We start from the raw sequence: 12234 nt of genomic DNA on the forward strand, positions 1-12234 counted from the left end.
GATGGAAGAAGAAACTACAAAAATGGCTCCACTGTTGTAGTTTCTGCCAGCAGGATTGATTTTTCATGATCTTCTCATTTTCTCCTATTTCAGGTATAAATCTGAACCTTTAAAGCTCCTGTCACCCAAACTCCAGCTTCAATATGGATGGGAGGTGGAGATTTATCAGAAAAAATATTTTCTCCACAGTAGATAACCTGAAACAACCTTCACAACAAAACGATTCAAATACTGAGTGATGCAATAAGGACAAAGATAATCTCTTTATTCTAGTGTTAATAAAATCTTCCTGTGGTGAAAACATCTCTTCTCTCTCAGGTCAGATTTATTTTTACTGGTTAAACATATTTAGAAGTTATTCAACATATTTATCATGGAAAAAACCCAGAATTTAGTTACATAAAAGGTAAAAATTGTCTATGAATTCATGACAAACTGTAAGAGTAGCAAAAACAAGGAAGGAATAATTAGACAATAGAAAAGGAACTAAAGTATTTTTCATAGTTTTTCTAAAATTACAAACTTGGAAAAAACTGGAATCAAACTAAATTTTCCAGGAATCAGCAGTGACTTCAGTCAGACAGGATACCGGAAAAATGCCAGGAAAACCAGGAAAAACAGAAAACCTTCTGTGTTCTGACAGGAGCAATAATAATAATAATAATAATAATAATAATAATAATAATAATAATAATAATAATAATAATAATAATTATAACAACTGGTAGCTCCGCCCTCTGTACCATATAAAGTATAATTATACTTTTAGGGTATTTTCATCATATTTAGTCAAAGTCTAATAAAACTAAGAGCAGAGGAGAATCCGTATCGTTTTGTTGTTTCATTCACTGATCATCTGGAAAATCTGAGTTTCATGAACAATGAGGAGGAAATAAATTGATCTAAAATAAATAAATAGAGACCAAGCAGAAATTAAACAGTTCAGTTTTCATCTAAACAGTTAAAAGCTTCATCAGAGGGTGTGTGTGTGTGTGTGTGTGTGTGCGTGTGTGTGTGTGTGTGTGTGTGTGTCCAGGTAACGCAGGTAGAACAGAAGCATCCTGAAGCCGTCTCATCCATCCTGAGTATCGACAGCGGTGTCTCCTTCTCCCAGCCGTTCGATCCCCGGTTCTCCACTTCCTGCGAGCGCGACACCCGACGCCGCCCCGCCAGCGTCTGTCTGCGTGTTTTTCTGCAGTATCTGCAGCGTGCAGGGGTCGGGTGGCACGCTGTTCTCTTCATGGCAGCGTTTTTCCAGAGCGGCGCGGTCCCTGAGCGGGTCTCGGGTTGGTGGCCGAGCATAAACACGAGGTCTGGCTGCAGCAGGCCGTGATCTCAGACAGGCAGCAGCGATAGCCGCATGTTTACAGCTCAGCCACCCTCTGATGCACACAAACACACCAGACCACCAACACAACACTTCTCACTGCCTTTCACTTCATAACCGTCGAGTTTTTCATCTCGGAGGAGGCAGATAAAAATGTTGAGGGGATTTTCAGACACTTTGAAACCAAGATAATTATTGATCAGCTGCTTTGGCTGCAGAATGAAACACTGAAAAACTATCACTGAACACAAGCTTAGGAGACTGGGGGAAACATTGGAACAACAAAGTTACAACGCCCCCTAAAGGCACGGAGAGTTTACAGAGAGTTTACATTCACGCAGCAGACCTTCATGCTCAGTTCAGATCTTTTTGTTCCTGTTCCTGTCGGATTGAATGTGACTGCAGTCAGACTTCTGAGCGAACGGTTTACGCCCCCAAAGCGACCCGCATGCGCAGAAGAAGAACGTAGCTGCTTCCCAGCAGCGCTCCGTTTACAGCAGTAAAGATGGCCGCCGCAGCAGTAAAGATGGCCGCCATCTCGGGTGAATTTTAAAGATGTTGAGAGCGACAGCACGGTTAGCAGACGGAGGAAGCTTTTAAACAAGAAGCTAACTGCTAACAGCAAAGGCCTTTAGTGGAGCATTGGCTTCAGCTTCTGACCCGGTTCTGTTTGGATGCTGGGCCAGGAGTGGTCGGTCGGGATGTGATGCGTTCACTGACTCAGACTGCTTTCATCACTTCATTATTATCATTTTCAAACATTGATTATGTCCAGATTTATCGTCCAGATTCTTCTGCTGCAGAATTATGACGTAAAAGTTGGAAGAAATTAAATTTGTTAAAAAAGTTTAAATAACATTTACTGTTAACCTTCCAGTTTATGAATCCGCTCTAATTTAAGTTGAACTATTTTATTTCCCAGTAAAACATGGAATAGTTCAATAAGTGTGAAAACTTTCTGCAAGACTAAAGTGGAACCGAAGAGCAAGAGACGTCTGGGATTCTGAACCCGTTCGTTCTGATGTTCTAACGTGTTAATGTTTTAATGCTTTGGTGTTCTGACGTTTTGGTGTTCGTGTTCTGATGTTTTGGTGTTTGTGTTCTGACGTTTTGGTGTTTGTGTTCTGACGTTTTGGTGTTTGTGTTCTGACGTTTTGGTGTTTGTGTTCTGACGTTTTGGTGTTTGTGTTCTGACGTTTTGGTGTTTGTGTTCTCCATCGATGTAACGGATATTTTCTTCAGATCATAGAAGGTAAAAAGAGCTGCTGCCTCCGTCTAACTGAGTCGACCAGAACAGCAGCAACGTTTCCCCGCTGAGAGGCAGAAGGATCGGTCCGGACCCCGCAGTGAGGCGACGGCGCCCTGAGACCCGTTCACAGTGTGTGTTTACAGCTGCACACACACACACACACACACACACACACACACACACACACACACACACACACACACACACACACACACACACACATCTAGATGTGAGGCTGTCAATCTGTGTTTACTGTGTGTGGACAGGTTTCTGCGCCGGTTAACGTCTCAAAGAGGACGATTCTGTCAGAGCCGGTATGTCAGACGTCTGTCTGCTGGTTGCTGTACAGTGGATCAGTGTGGATCAGTGTGGGTCTGTGTGGGTCTGTGTGGATCAGTGTGGGTCAGTGTGGGTCGCTGTGCTCACCCATGCTGTTGGTGGAGCTGCACCACAGCAGCAGGCAGCCGGTGCACAGCAGGTTGAGCGCTCCGAACAGCAGGATCCTCCACGACTGAAAATGACAGAAAACAAACAGAAGAAATGAGAAACATGAGGAGCAAAACTTCAGCCTGTTGGACCCAGAAAACAACAAGATTTAACTCAATCTTAACTGAAAACATACAATTAGACGTCAAAACGTTTGTTAAAACTATTCAAAGTTAACATTTTCAACCTTGAAAATTTTAAATGATACACAATATGGAGCAAAAAGAAGAAATATTTCCTTCTGTTAGACGAGTTAGTTTTATTTTAGTAGCTGTTGAATTTATTTTGAAAATCTAATACCAGGAAATGAAGGTCACCAGTTGCCATGGTGATTCCTGTTTATCCAGTGGAGCCCACAGCATCACTGTTTTATTCAAACTCAAAGTTTAAAAGGACTCCTGCATGTGTAAAGTGTCTATATCGAGATTAAAATATGAGCTTTTCTAAACCAAAAACTGTTTTAAAACTCGACATAAAAAAATGTAAAAACAACTTCAGAGCTTTTCAACGGTTTGGTTAAAAATCTGTTTTAAAATGTTTTTCTATTGGATTCAGTTTTTTGTAATCGGGCGGCGCGGTGAACAACGGGACACGATAAAAACAAATCAAATGTTTTGCATGAAGGTTTTGAGCCTCGTGCTGATTTCCAGTCTGGTCTGTTTTGGACCTCCATGGAGAACAGAGTATTTAAGGGTTCTGGTCCAGATGGATGGCAAAGGCATCAGAATAAGTCCGTTTTAGGACGGACCGAACCGTCCTGGGAAATCCCAGCTCAGACTGGAGTAAGCCAATAATCCAGCTTCACTATCTTTACCTTCACTTTATGCAAGGAGCAGAAAACCGACGCTCCTCTTCTTCTTTCTCTCATTACTAATTTTCCATTTCAGAACCAAAGATTTAGTTTTTATAACGAGGAGATAAAAGTTTTATTTTCAGTCAGATTCAAACATCAAACCCTTAAAACGAGAATGAATTTGTTTTTAGCAGGACAGATGGTGATTATCAAGCAGCATTCAGATCCATTCAGCTGCAGTTTTACAAAGAACCTCAGCAGAACCAGCGGTTCTGGTCAGAGCTGCAGGTTAGACACGGTCCGGTCCGGTCCGGTCGGTCTCTCTCAGCAGGTCTAGGTGAATCCTGACTGAAGGAGAGGTGAGTGTGTGTCTGAACATGTCGGCTGCGCTCTGACTCAGTTCATGGCCGCTGCAGCAGCAGCAGCAGCAGTAGCAGCAGCAGCAGCAGCGGCGGCAGCAGCAGCAGTAGCTGCAGCCCAGGGGAAGGTCACACTAGAAACGGCAGCAGTGCAGGAAAACATGCATCTGCAGGATCTACCGATTTACTCCGCACTCATCAGATCACTAAACCTGCAGCTGTCAGCAGCTGTAAGACCCGGAAATCTGGGATCTGGAATGAAAAACGCAGCCATGAAGCGACTCAGTGGTTTATTTAAAGACTCGGCGTCCAGCTGGATCAGTTTAAACCTGAAATATGTTCAACCTGCAGGGCAGCCTGACAGGAAAACTGTTTCCATCCACAGACGAAGGGATAGTTCCTCCATTAACCCATCAATAAGTGGACAACAAAACAAGCCTCGTTGGTTTTTACAGAATCTAAGTAAATCTAAAACTGGAACCAGAGGAATTCTGGACACAACAGACTTTAAGGACAAAGAAGGTTTTATCTTAAATTTTATATTTTTTTGTTCCTTACAGCTCAGTTTGTGCTGTTTTTAGTAAATTGACTTTTTCTTGAGTCTGTGCAACTCTGGAGCGTACCAACTGGTTCTGACTTACTTCCTGGTTTTATTTTCCTTTTTAACAGATTTTTATCTCTGATTTTGGTTTCATTTAACCTGGTTTCTTCCTTGTTTTATTTTAGTTTTTTCCTGGTTTTTATTTCTTGTTTTACTCTGATGCTCCTGATTTTATCCACACATTTTCTCTGCTTAAGCTCCAGTTTTGTCCTCATTTAACCTCACATTTCTCCAGGAGAGGGCGCCATGGTAAATTTACACTGAATCTCAGCAATCCACAGATAAACATCTCTTTAGGTCCCAGTTAGTTCATGATGAGACAATTAGAAAAAGACTAAATTACTCAAGAAGAAACTTTTTCTTTCTACAAAGAACATGGCAGCTTCATATTCCAGGCTGCAAAGCCGAATCTGAACTGAAGTTCAGTAGCAAATGAAATCTGGTCAGATGAGAATCCAGCAGAGACGTTTGGAGAAAAACAAACTCCTCCTATTAACCGTTGGGCTTCGTTTGCAGCCACATGGAGAGGAATCTGCATTCCCACCAGCCCTGATCAGCCGCTCTAATCCAACTCCAGTCCGTCTGTCTAGAAAATCCGGTTCGGTTGGGGAGATGTGGATGTGTAACTCTGGCCCGCCAGCAAACCTCAGTTGGGTTGAAGTGAACTCTGGTTCTGTTTGAATGTGAACGCCAAGCGGACCAGAGACCGCTGCAAAAGCAGGAAGTGGACTACAGCGCAGGGCATTCTGGGTAAATACAACTAAAGCTAACCTGCTAGCCTAGCGCTAGCAGCAGAAATGGCTCCTGGTCTTCAGCCAAAGACTAAAGAGAAAAATCTGACGCCTCCATCTTGTTTCCATCTGGTGAAGAAGGAAGTTGCTCTCAGTGTCTTCAGAGGTTTTTGTGTCGTTTCCTTCAGTGGTTCTTGGTGCAGCGCCCCCACAGGCCAGGAGGGGAACAGGTTGGTTTGACTCAGAACCACAGCAGCTGGAGGTGGAGCAGATGTTCTGGTTCCAGTAGAACCGGGTCGACTGAACTTCAGACCTGAGTATTCAGAGGGAAACCTGAATGAAGTGATCTGATGTATTGAAGAATAACGAAGAGTTTAAAATCGATTCATGTTACAAAACATTTTTGTTAAAAGTTTCAAAATAAACCTAAAAGCCGTTTGAGTCCGAACGGTTCTGATGCTGAGCGGCAGCTAGCAGAACATTCTGCCGTCCAGCTGAAACCCGGCCCGGGTTCTGGGAGGCGGTGTTGGTTTTCCAGCAGCTGGAGGTATTTTGGTTGGAAGAGAAGACAGCGGCATCGACCTCCGATCGCCTCCTGAGGCATGAAGGTGACCCCACTTCCTGCTCTGGTTCTAGAGGCGAGCCGGGCCGGGCCGGCGGTGCTGCTGGATTTTTCTGATCGGGACGGGAACTCTGAGTCCATTCAGCACTGTTCTGCTCTGTTTGTAAAATTCAGCAGAATTTTCAATGAAAAAGCCGCAGCGAGTCGCCCTCTGTGTTTGTGTCAGACAGAAGAAACGGAAGAAGGGCACGGTGTGTGTGTGTGTAGGGTGTGTGTGTGTGTAGGGAGTGTGTGTGTGTCCTGGCCTGTCACTTTGTGTTGGACTCATAAGCGGCGGCGAGGCGAGCCGAGTGCTGTGAAATCTACAATTACTGTGGTGCGCCGTGTTATGACAGCAGCAGGCAGCGGCAGAACGGGAGACCTGCAGTGTGTGTGTGTGTGTGTGTGTGTGTGTGTGTGTGTGTGTGTGTGTGTGTGTGTGTGCAAACACTAAGACGACGTTCAGCCCAAAACATTATCAGCCCGCTTTCACATCCACGCCGCCCCTGGGGGCCGCTGGGTCGCCGCGGCCCGGCGCGCTGCTGCCCCCCTCTGTCCACAGGAGGAACAGCGGCGCTAACTGCAGCCTCCTTCTGATGCCAGCGTGTTGCCGTGACGACTGGCGGCGTGACTCATGAGGGAGACGGCCTTGAACCGAAACCTGAAGAGGTCCGACCCGTTTCTCCAGGGAAGCCTTGTTCCCCTGAAACAACTCGGCTTATGCAACGATCCGGTGACGGAGCACGGAACCGGATCAGAGGAGGTTCTGACCCGGAACCTGGATTCCTGCTCGGGTTCTGTCAGCAGCAGCACAAAGCGGCTGACCTCTGACCCCGTTTTCCTCTGGTAAAGGATAATATTGTAGTTTGAGATCATCTCCAGTAACATAACGGTAACAATAATAATGCAAGAACTCATCCTCAAAGATCAATAAACTTTAAATTGTAACAAACATTTAACACTAAAACTGGAAGACAGTTTAAATATCCAAAATCAATAAAACAACAAATAAAATTTATTCTGAAACACCAGAATCAAAACTTTTATCATCCAAGAGAAATATGATAAATCAGGAAAATGTAAATTAATCAGTTTGTTTTATCATGTGATTAATTGATTTATTGATTATTGAATCCTGGGAAAACGAACGCAGTGCTGACATCACTTCCCTGTTTCACGAACACATCCCACAATCCTTTGCTGCTTCACCATCACTAACCGCGCTTCCTTTGTTTTGTTTGCACTTTTAAAAGTTGATGGAAACGACAAAATTTTGAATAATTTCCTGAATTTCACAAAAAAAGTGATTTTTTTAACTTTCTTCGTCTTCCTCCTGTTTAGAGCCCAGCTTGTCCTCAGCTTGTTGTCAGAAACACCCAGACGGTTGTTGACAGGAAAGTTGTGATCGGTTCTGATCCGTGTTGGACACGCTGTAATCCAATCCCAGGTAGGAAGACCTCCTTTAATCCACTCCGACTGGTGTGAGCTCAAAGTGGATTAATATACAATAACAGAGAGATAAACAGAAAGTCTGCGATCCTTTTATGTTTCCTGTGCTCCACTTATTTTCCTCTTTGTTTACTGGGATCAGATTCAGGTAAACTGGGAGGAAAACGCGGCAGGATGAGCCGCATCCCTTCAATCCACCATCACAACTTGTTTTTGATTTTTAATCTAAGAAATTAAAGTAACTAATCTGTCAAAAAGCCTTAAAATCCACAACAATACGAACGATGAGACCAAACCTGTGACTGAACAGTGATGCTGTCCATGCTGGGATCTCACAGGAAGGCCTGATGGTCGACTTGCTGGCTACGTTTCTATTAAATGTTTCCATGGAAATTCAGGGCAAACTTTCAAATTGTTTCTAGAAAGAAAATGTGAATTTGCTGCGTTTTCGTTTGGACTGAATCGACCAGCAGAGCCTCATTTCATCACATGGCCGTAATAAACAGGAAGTAGAGGCTGGAGGCAGAAACATGGAGAAGAAACACGGAGCGTTCTCCTCTCCAAGATGGAAGATCAGATTTAGAAATCCATCAGTTTGGTGCCTCTGGTAAGGCACAGACCCACCAGAAAGTGGAAACGTTCGTTTCGTCTGGATTTACTCTGCTGTTCCCAATCTCCCCTTCAGCTCTTTCACTGTTTTCAGAAAAAACAAAAACCATCTCTAACAAGTGAATGAACTGTTTAGTAAACTTAAGGAAGTTATTTTGAGTTTCCATCAACCTTTTCTGATCAAACAGAAACACAATCAGTGGAAACTCACATCTCTGATCTGCTGCTCAGCAACAAAACCCAGAGAACCGAACGGCTTCCTGGATTCACCTGCTGCTTCCTGGATTCACCTGCTGCTTCCAGGATTCACCTGCTGCATCCTGGCTGCACTAAGGAGCGTCAACACAGATCCTTCCTCCCATCACTGCTGCCAACAATCTCCACCTCTTTACATCCCTGCTGGGATCTGAACAATATTTTTTAATCTATTATCGCTTGTTGCTGTTTCTATGCAGAAATAAACTCATCCTGTGTATTTTTAAATGATCCTCCTCTTTTGCGCGTCTCTCATTATTGCTCATGTTTATTCATACTGTACTGACTTATTCTTATTTTACTGTTTTTAGCCAAAACTTGCTCTGATTATACTTGATTTTCACCACTAATGTCATGTATTTTCCCTGAATCTCCCGTCTGGATCCAGACTTGAACATCTGCAGTTCAGAAGCTGCAGACTTTAACGTCTGGCAGCAGATCCAGGGTTCAGTCAGGATTCCTGGTTCCTAGCAGGCAGTGAAAACCAAAACAATGAGAATAAAAGAGGAGTAAACATCAGCATGGTGACCGAGTGGGAAAACAGGATTAGCTGAGGTGTTCGGCTCTGCCTCCATGACTCAGATCCAGCTCCTAACAGGCTTACTGCATAACGGGATTACAGAGCAAGGATTCCCCTGATGCCTTCACCCTGAATGGAACGGGACGAAGATTAGAGGCGGAAAAACTAAAACCAAACGCTGCCTACCCGTCTGTCCGAGGAAACCAGCCGGAACTCCTGCAGGAGCTTCCCGATCACGGATCTGTGCGTCTTCCTGAAGGGATGGATCGTCCCCTGCAGGCCGAACGGAGGAAAGCAAAACATGAGGAGATCAGATGTAAAATAATCACATCACACTCACTGACTATAGTTAATGTTTGAAGGATTTTCTACAACCTGAAAGCTGAATAAAACAGGTTGAGTGATTATTAATAATCAATAAATCCGTTTGATCAAACCACAGAGCAACAAGGCTACAGTCTATTTTTAAAGGCGGTATTATCTTTGGTTTTTAAGGTGGTATTATTAGGTTCAACAGGAAGGTGGAGAGACAATCATTTCAGCTAAAAGCCAAAGACTGGCCAACACTGCCACCAAGTGGTGCATCTTTGTATGACATGTGAATTAAATGCATCAACTAAAACTTTTCAGATTAATTTTCTTTAAATTCAAGAGACCAAATATTCACTTATTTCCATCTTAAAACAGATTCATCAGATCATCCCTGAACAGTCCAGACCAGAAATGTCCAAACTTTGTGAAAATTGTCAAGTTCAATTAATTCAAAAATATGATTTTTTGCTACTTTTATGAAACTTTTTTTTTTCTCTTTACCTACAAACTCTGCTGTGAAGTTTTCTAGACTTGGTTAGTTTCTACTTTTATCCAGAAAACAAATATAAACTGTCTCAGCTTCACCAAAAAGCTCATTTAAGGTTCATTTTTCCAGCTTTAATGTGTCGTTGTGTCCTGGTCACTTTTTAACTAACAGCTGCTGAATGTTTGTGGCTTTATTTACTGTTAAGTTAAAATTTAAAGAAAAATCCATTTCCATCTTGAACTGAGGATGGAGGCTTTATGTATAAACCTTTGAAAATCCATAAATGGACAAGTTGTCAAAACAAATGTTTACTAATCCTGATGTTTTTGTGCAAGTAGAGAGAATAAAATAACTTTAATCACTAATAATCAGTTCAGGTGAAGCAGAAAGAGTCCAGATGAAATCTCTGCATTAATCTAGTTAACAGACTGGAAACAATTAAAAGATTTTCTTCAAAACGTTACAGAAATGTTCTACTTCTGCTCAGACGTTGGAGGAACTTTGACATTTTATTTGAGCCGTGAAAAATGTTGAAATTGAGCAGGAAGAGGAAGAAAAGGTGAGTTTTAAAACCTCTGTGTGTGTGTCGGTGTTTCTGGGACCTACCAGGACGGAGGCGTCGTGTTCGTGCTTCTTCCTGTGCAGAGGAACATCTGAGGAGACAAACATCTTCAGTCACCATGGAAACAGAAACAGCTGGTTCTTTACTCAGACATTAACTCAGGTTTAAAGCTGATGATGAGGAACCTTCATCAAAACGGTAAGTTTTCTACATAAATACTGAAAACTTACAAATAGTTTGTTTATAATAAATCTATATAAATCACTACTGAGAGCTTTAGAGGTCCATGACTGTCTCAGGGCTGAAACGATTAATCGGATTAATTGTGATTAATCAATAATTGAAAAAATCACCAACTAATTTAGTGATTGATTAATAACTGGAGTAAAGAGACTGAAATGTTGCCTTAACAACAACACAGTCCAGCAGGTCTGAACTTTTCACAGGAAGGATTTTTGATCTTTGCTACAAATGATCAAACATTCACTAAAGGAAAAACTTTTCTGACTTTTAGGAAATAAAACGTTGATTTTGTTACATAAAAAAGAAATAAATTGTTTATTTGCCTTTTTAATGGATTTAAATATGCAAACCAGGTTCTGGTTGCTCTGTTGCTGGAGGAGGTGCAACATAAACCGAGGTCATGGGTTTGATTCCCGGTCGGTACCAGGCTGGTTTATGGATGTGTGCTCGGTTCTGTTCCCGCTGCTGGTTCTGTTCCTGAGTAACTTTTCCTTCCCACCGTCACCCAAAGCTTTGCTATAAACGGTAAAAATCATTTCACCGAATGAACGGAGATCAGGAGGACATGGACCTGGACGTGTTGGACTGTAACCCGGATTTAATCATCTGAATGAGAAGCTGAGCGGGTCAAAACGGACCAGAACCGGACCCGGACCCGGACCCAGACTGCTGAGGTTCCGATGAGCAGCAGACGGAACCTGAAGCTCCATGTTGCTGTTGAACCCAGATTTAAAGCTGACTGGATCTTCAGAACCACACAGCAGAACCAGCTGTTAGCTGTTAGCACAGCTAGCATAACAAACCTGGTTCCTTGATGTTGATGACGTCCACCGACACCATATCCGGTTTATCCAGCGGAACCACCTTCCGCTCCGTCACCCCGGACGGAACCACGTCCGGCTTCGAACCGAACTTTCTGGGATAAAAATCCCCCGCAGTTTGGTAAGACAGACCCGGAGACGTGGACATCATCCCGTCCATCGCCATCTTGGACTTCCGCCTCCACCGTCTTCTTCTTCCTGTTCGTGGAGCGTAGTGAACGCAGTTCCGGGTTTACTGCCGCCCCCTACTGGCCATTTCCTAGTAACACCTGAGTGTTTAAATTTGTCATCGATAGTAAAACAATAAATAAAAAAGATTAGGATTATAACAAATTCTTACATTAATACAGACTGGCTCCTGATGAAACCAGCTTTAATAACAGAGATTAACTGTAAACAACACAAAATAATAATAAAAAATTGAATTATAAAAAATATATTCATTTGAAAATGTTCACCACCATCCATTATATGTACCAATAGATTATCATAGAGAGAAAAAAAGAAGGTCCATGTTGATGCTTCAGCCCAACAGTATAAAGAGGAACAGCTAAAAGCAAAATGTCTGTTCCTCTTCAGTGTGAACATCTGCTTAGAGTTTTGACAGGAGCAAACAAAAAATCATAAATGATTTTTCCAAACAAAAAACCCTGGAAAAAAATACAGAAAAAACAAAAAATGTGAGTCCAGCTGTCAGACAGCTGGATTTTGGTCTAAACAGAATAATGATCCTGAAAACAGCAGCAAACCTGCAATCAAAAAAATAAACTAACCAGGGTGCTGTAATGGCCTAGTTAAAGTCCTAATTGAATTGCTGTGATGAGACCTT

General features: G+C 42.6%; 1 protein-coding gene across 1 annotated transcript in view; it reads right to left on the reverse strand.

Moving 5' to 3' along the window:
* The window catches only part of slc30a6 (solute carrier family 30 member 6), a 51106-nt gene extending 39510 nt beyond the window's left edge, over positions 1 to 11596 (reverse strand). Inside the window, exons 1-4 of the mRNA XM_023327443.1 lie at positions 11388 to 11596; positions 10386 to 10432; positions 9167 to 9253; positions 3003 to 3087 (exon numbers count right to left, since the gene is read on the reverse strand). Of these exons, the coding sequence (XP_023183211.1) occupies positions 3003 to 3087; positions 9167 to 9253; positions 10386 to 10432; positions 11388 to 11571 (403 nt within the window). The 5' untranslated portion in view covers positions 11572 to 11596. The remainder of the gene's footprint in view (positions 1 to 3002; positions 3088 to 9166; positions 9254 to 10385; positions 10433 to 11387) is intronic.
* Between the last annotated feature and the right edge of the window lie 638 nt (positions 11597 to 12234).

This window comes from Xiphophorus maculatus, chromosome 22, assembly GCF_002775205.1.
Source record: "Xiphophorus maculatus strain JP 163 A chromosome 22, X_maculatus-5.0-male, whole genome shotgun sequence".
NCBI classification, from domain to species: Eukaryota; Metazoa; Chordata; class Actinopteri; order Cyprinodontiformes; family Poeciliidae; genus Xiphophorus; species Xiphophorus maculatus.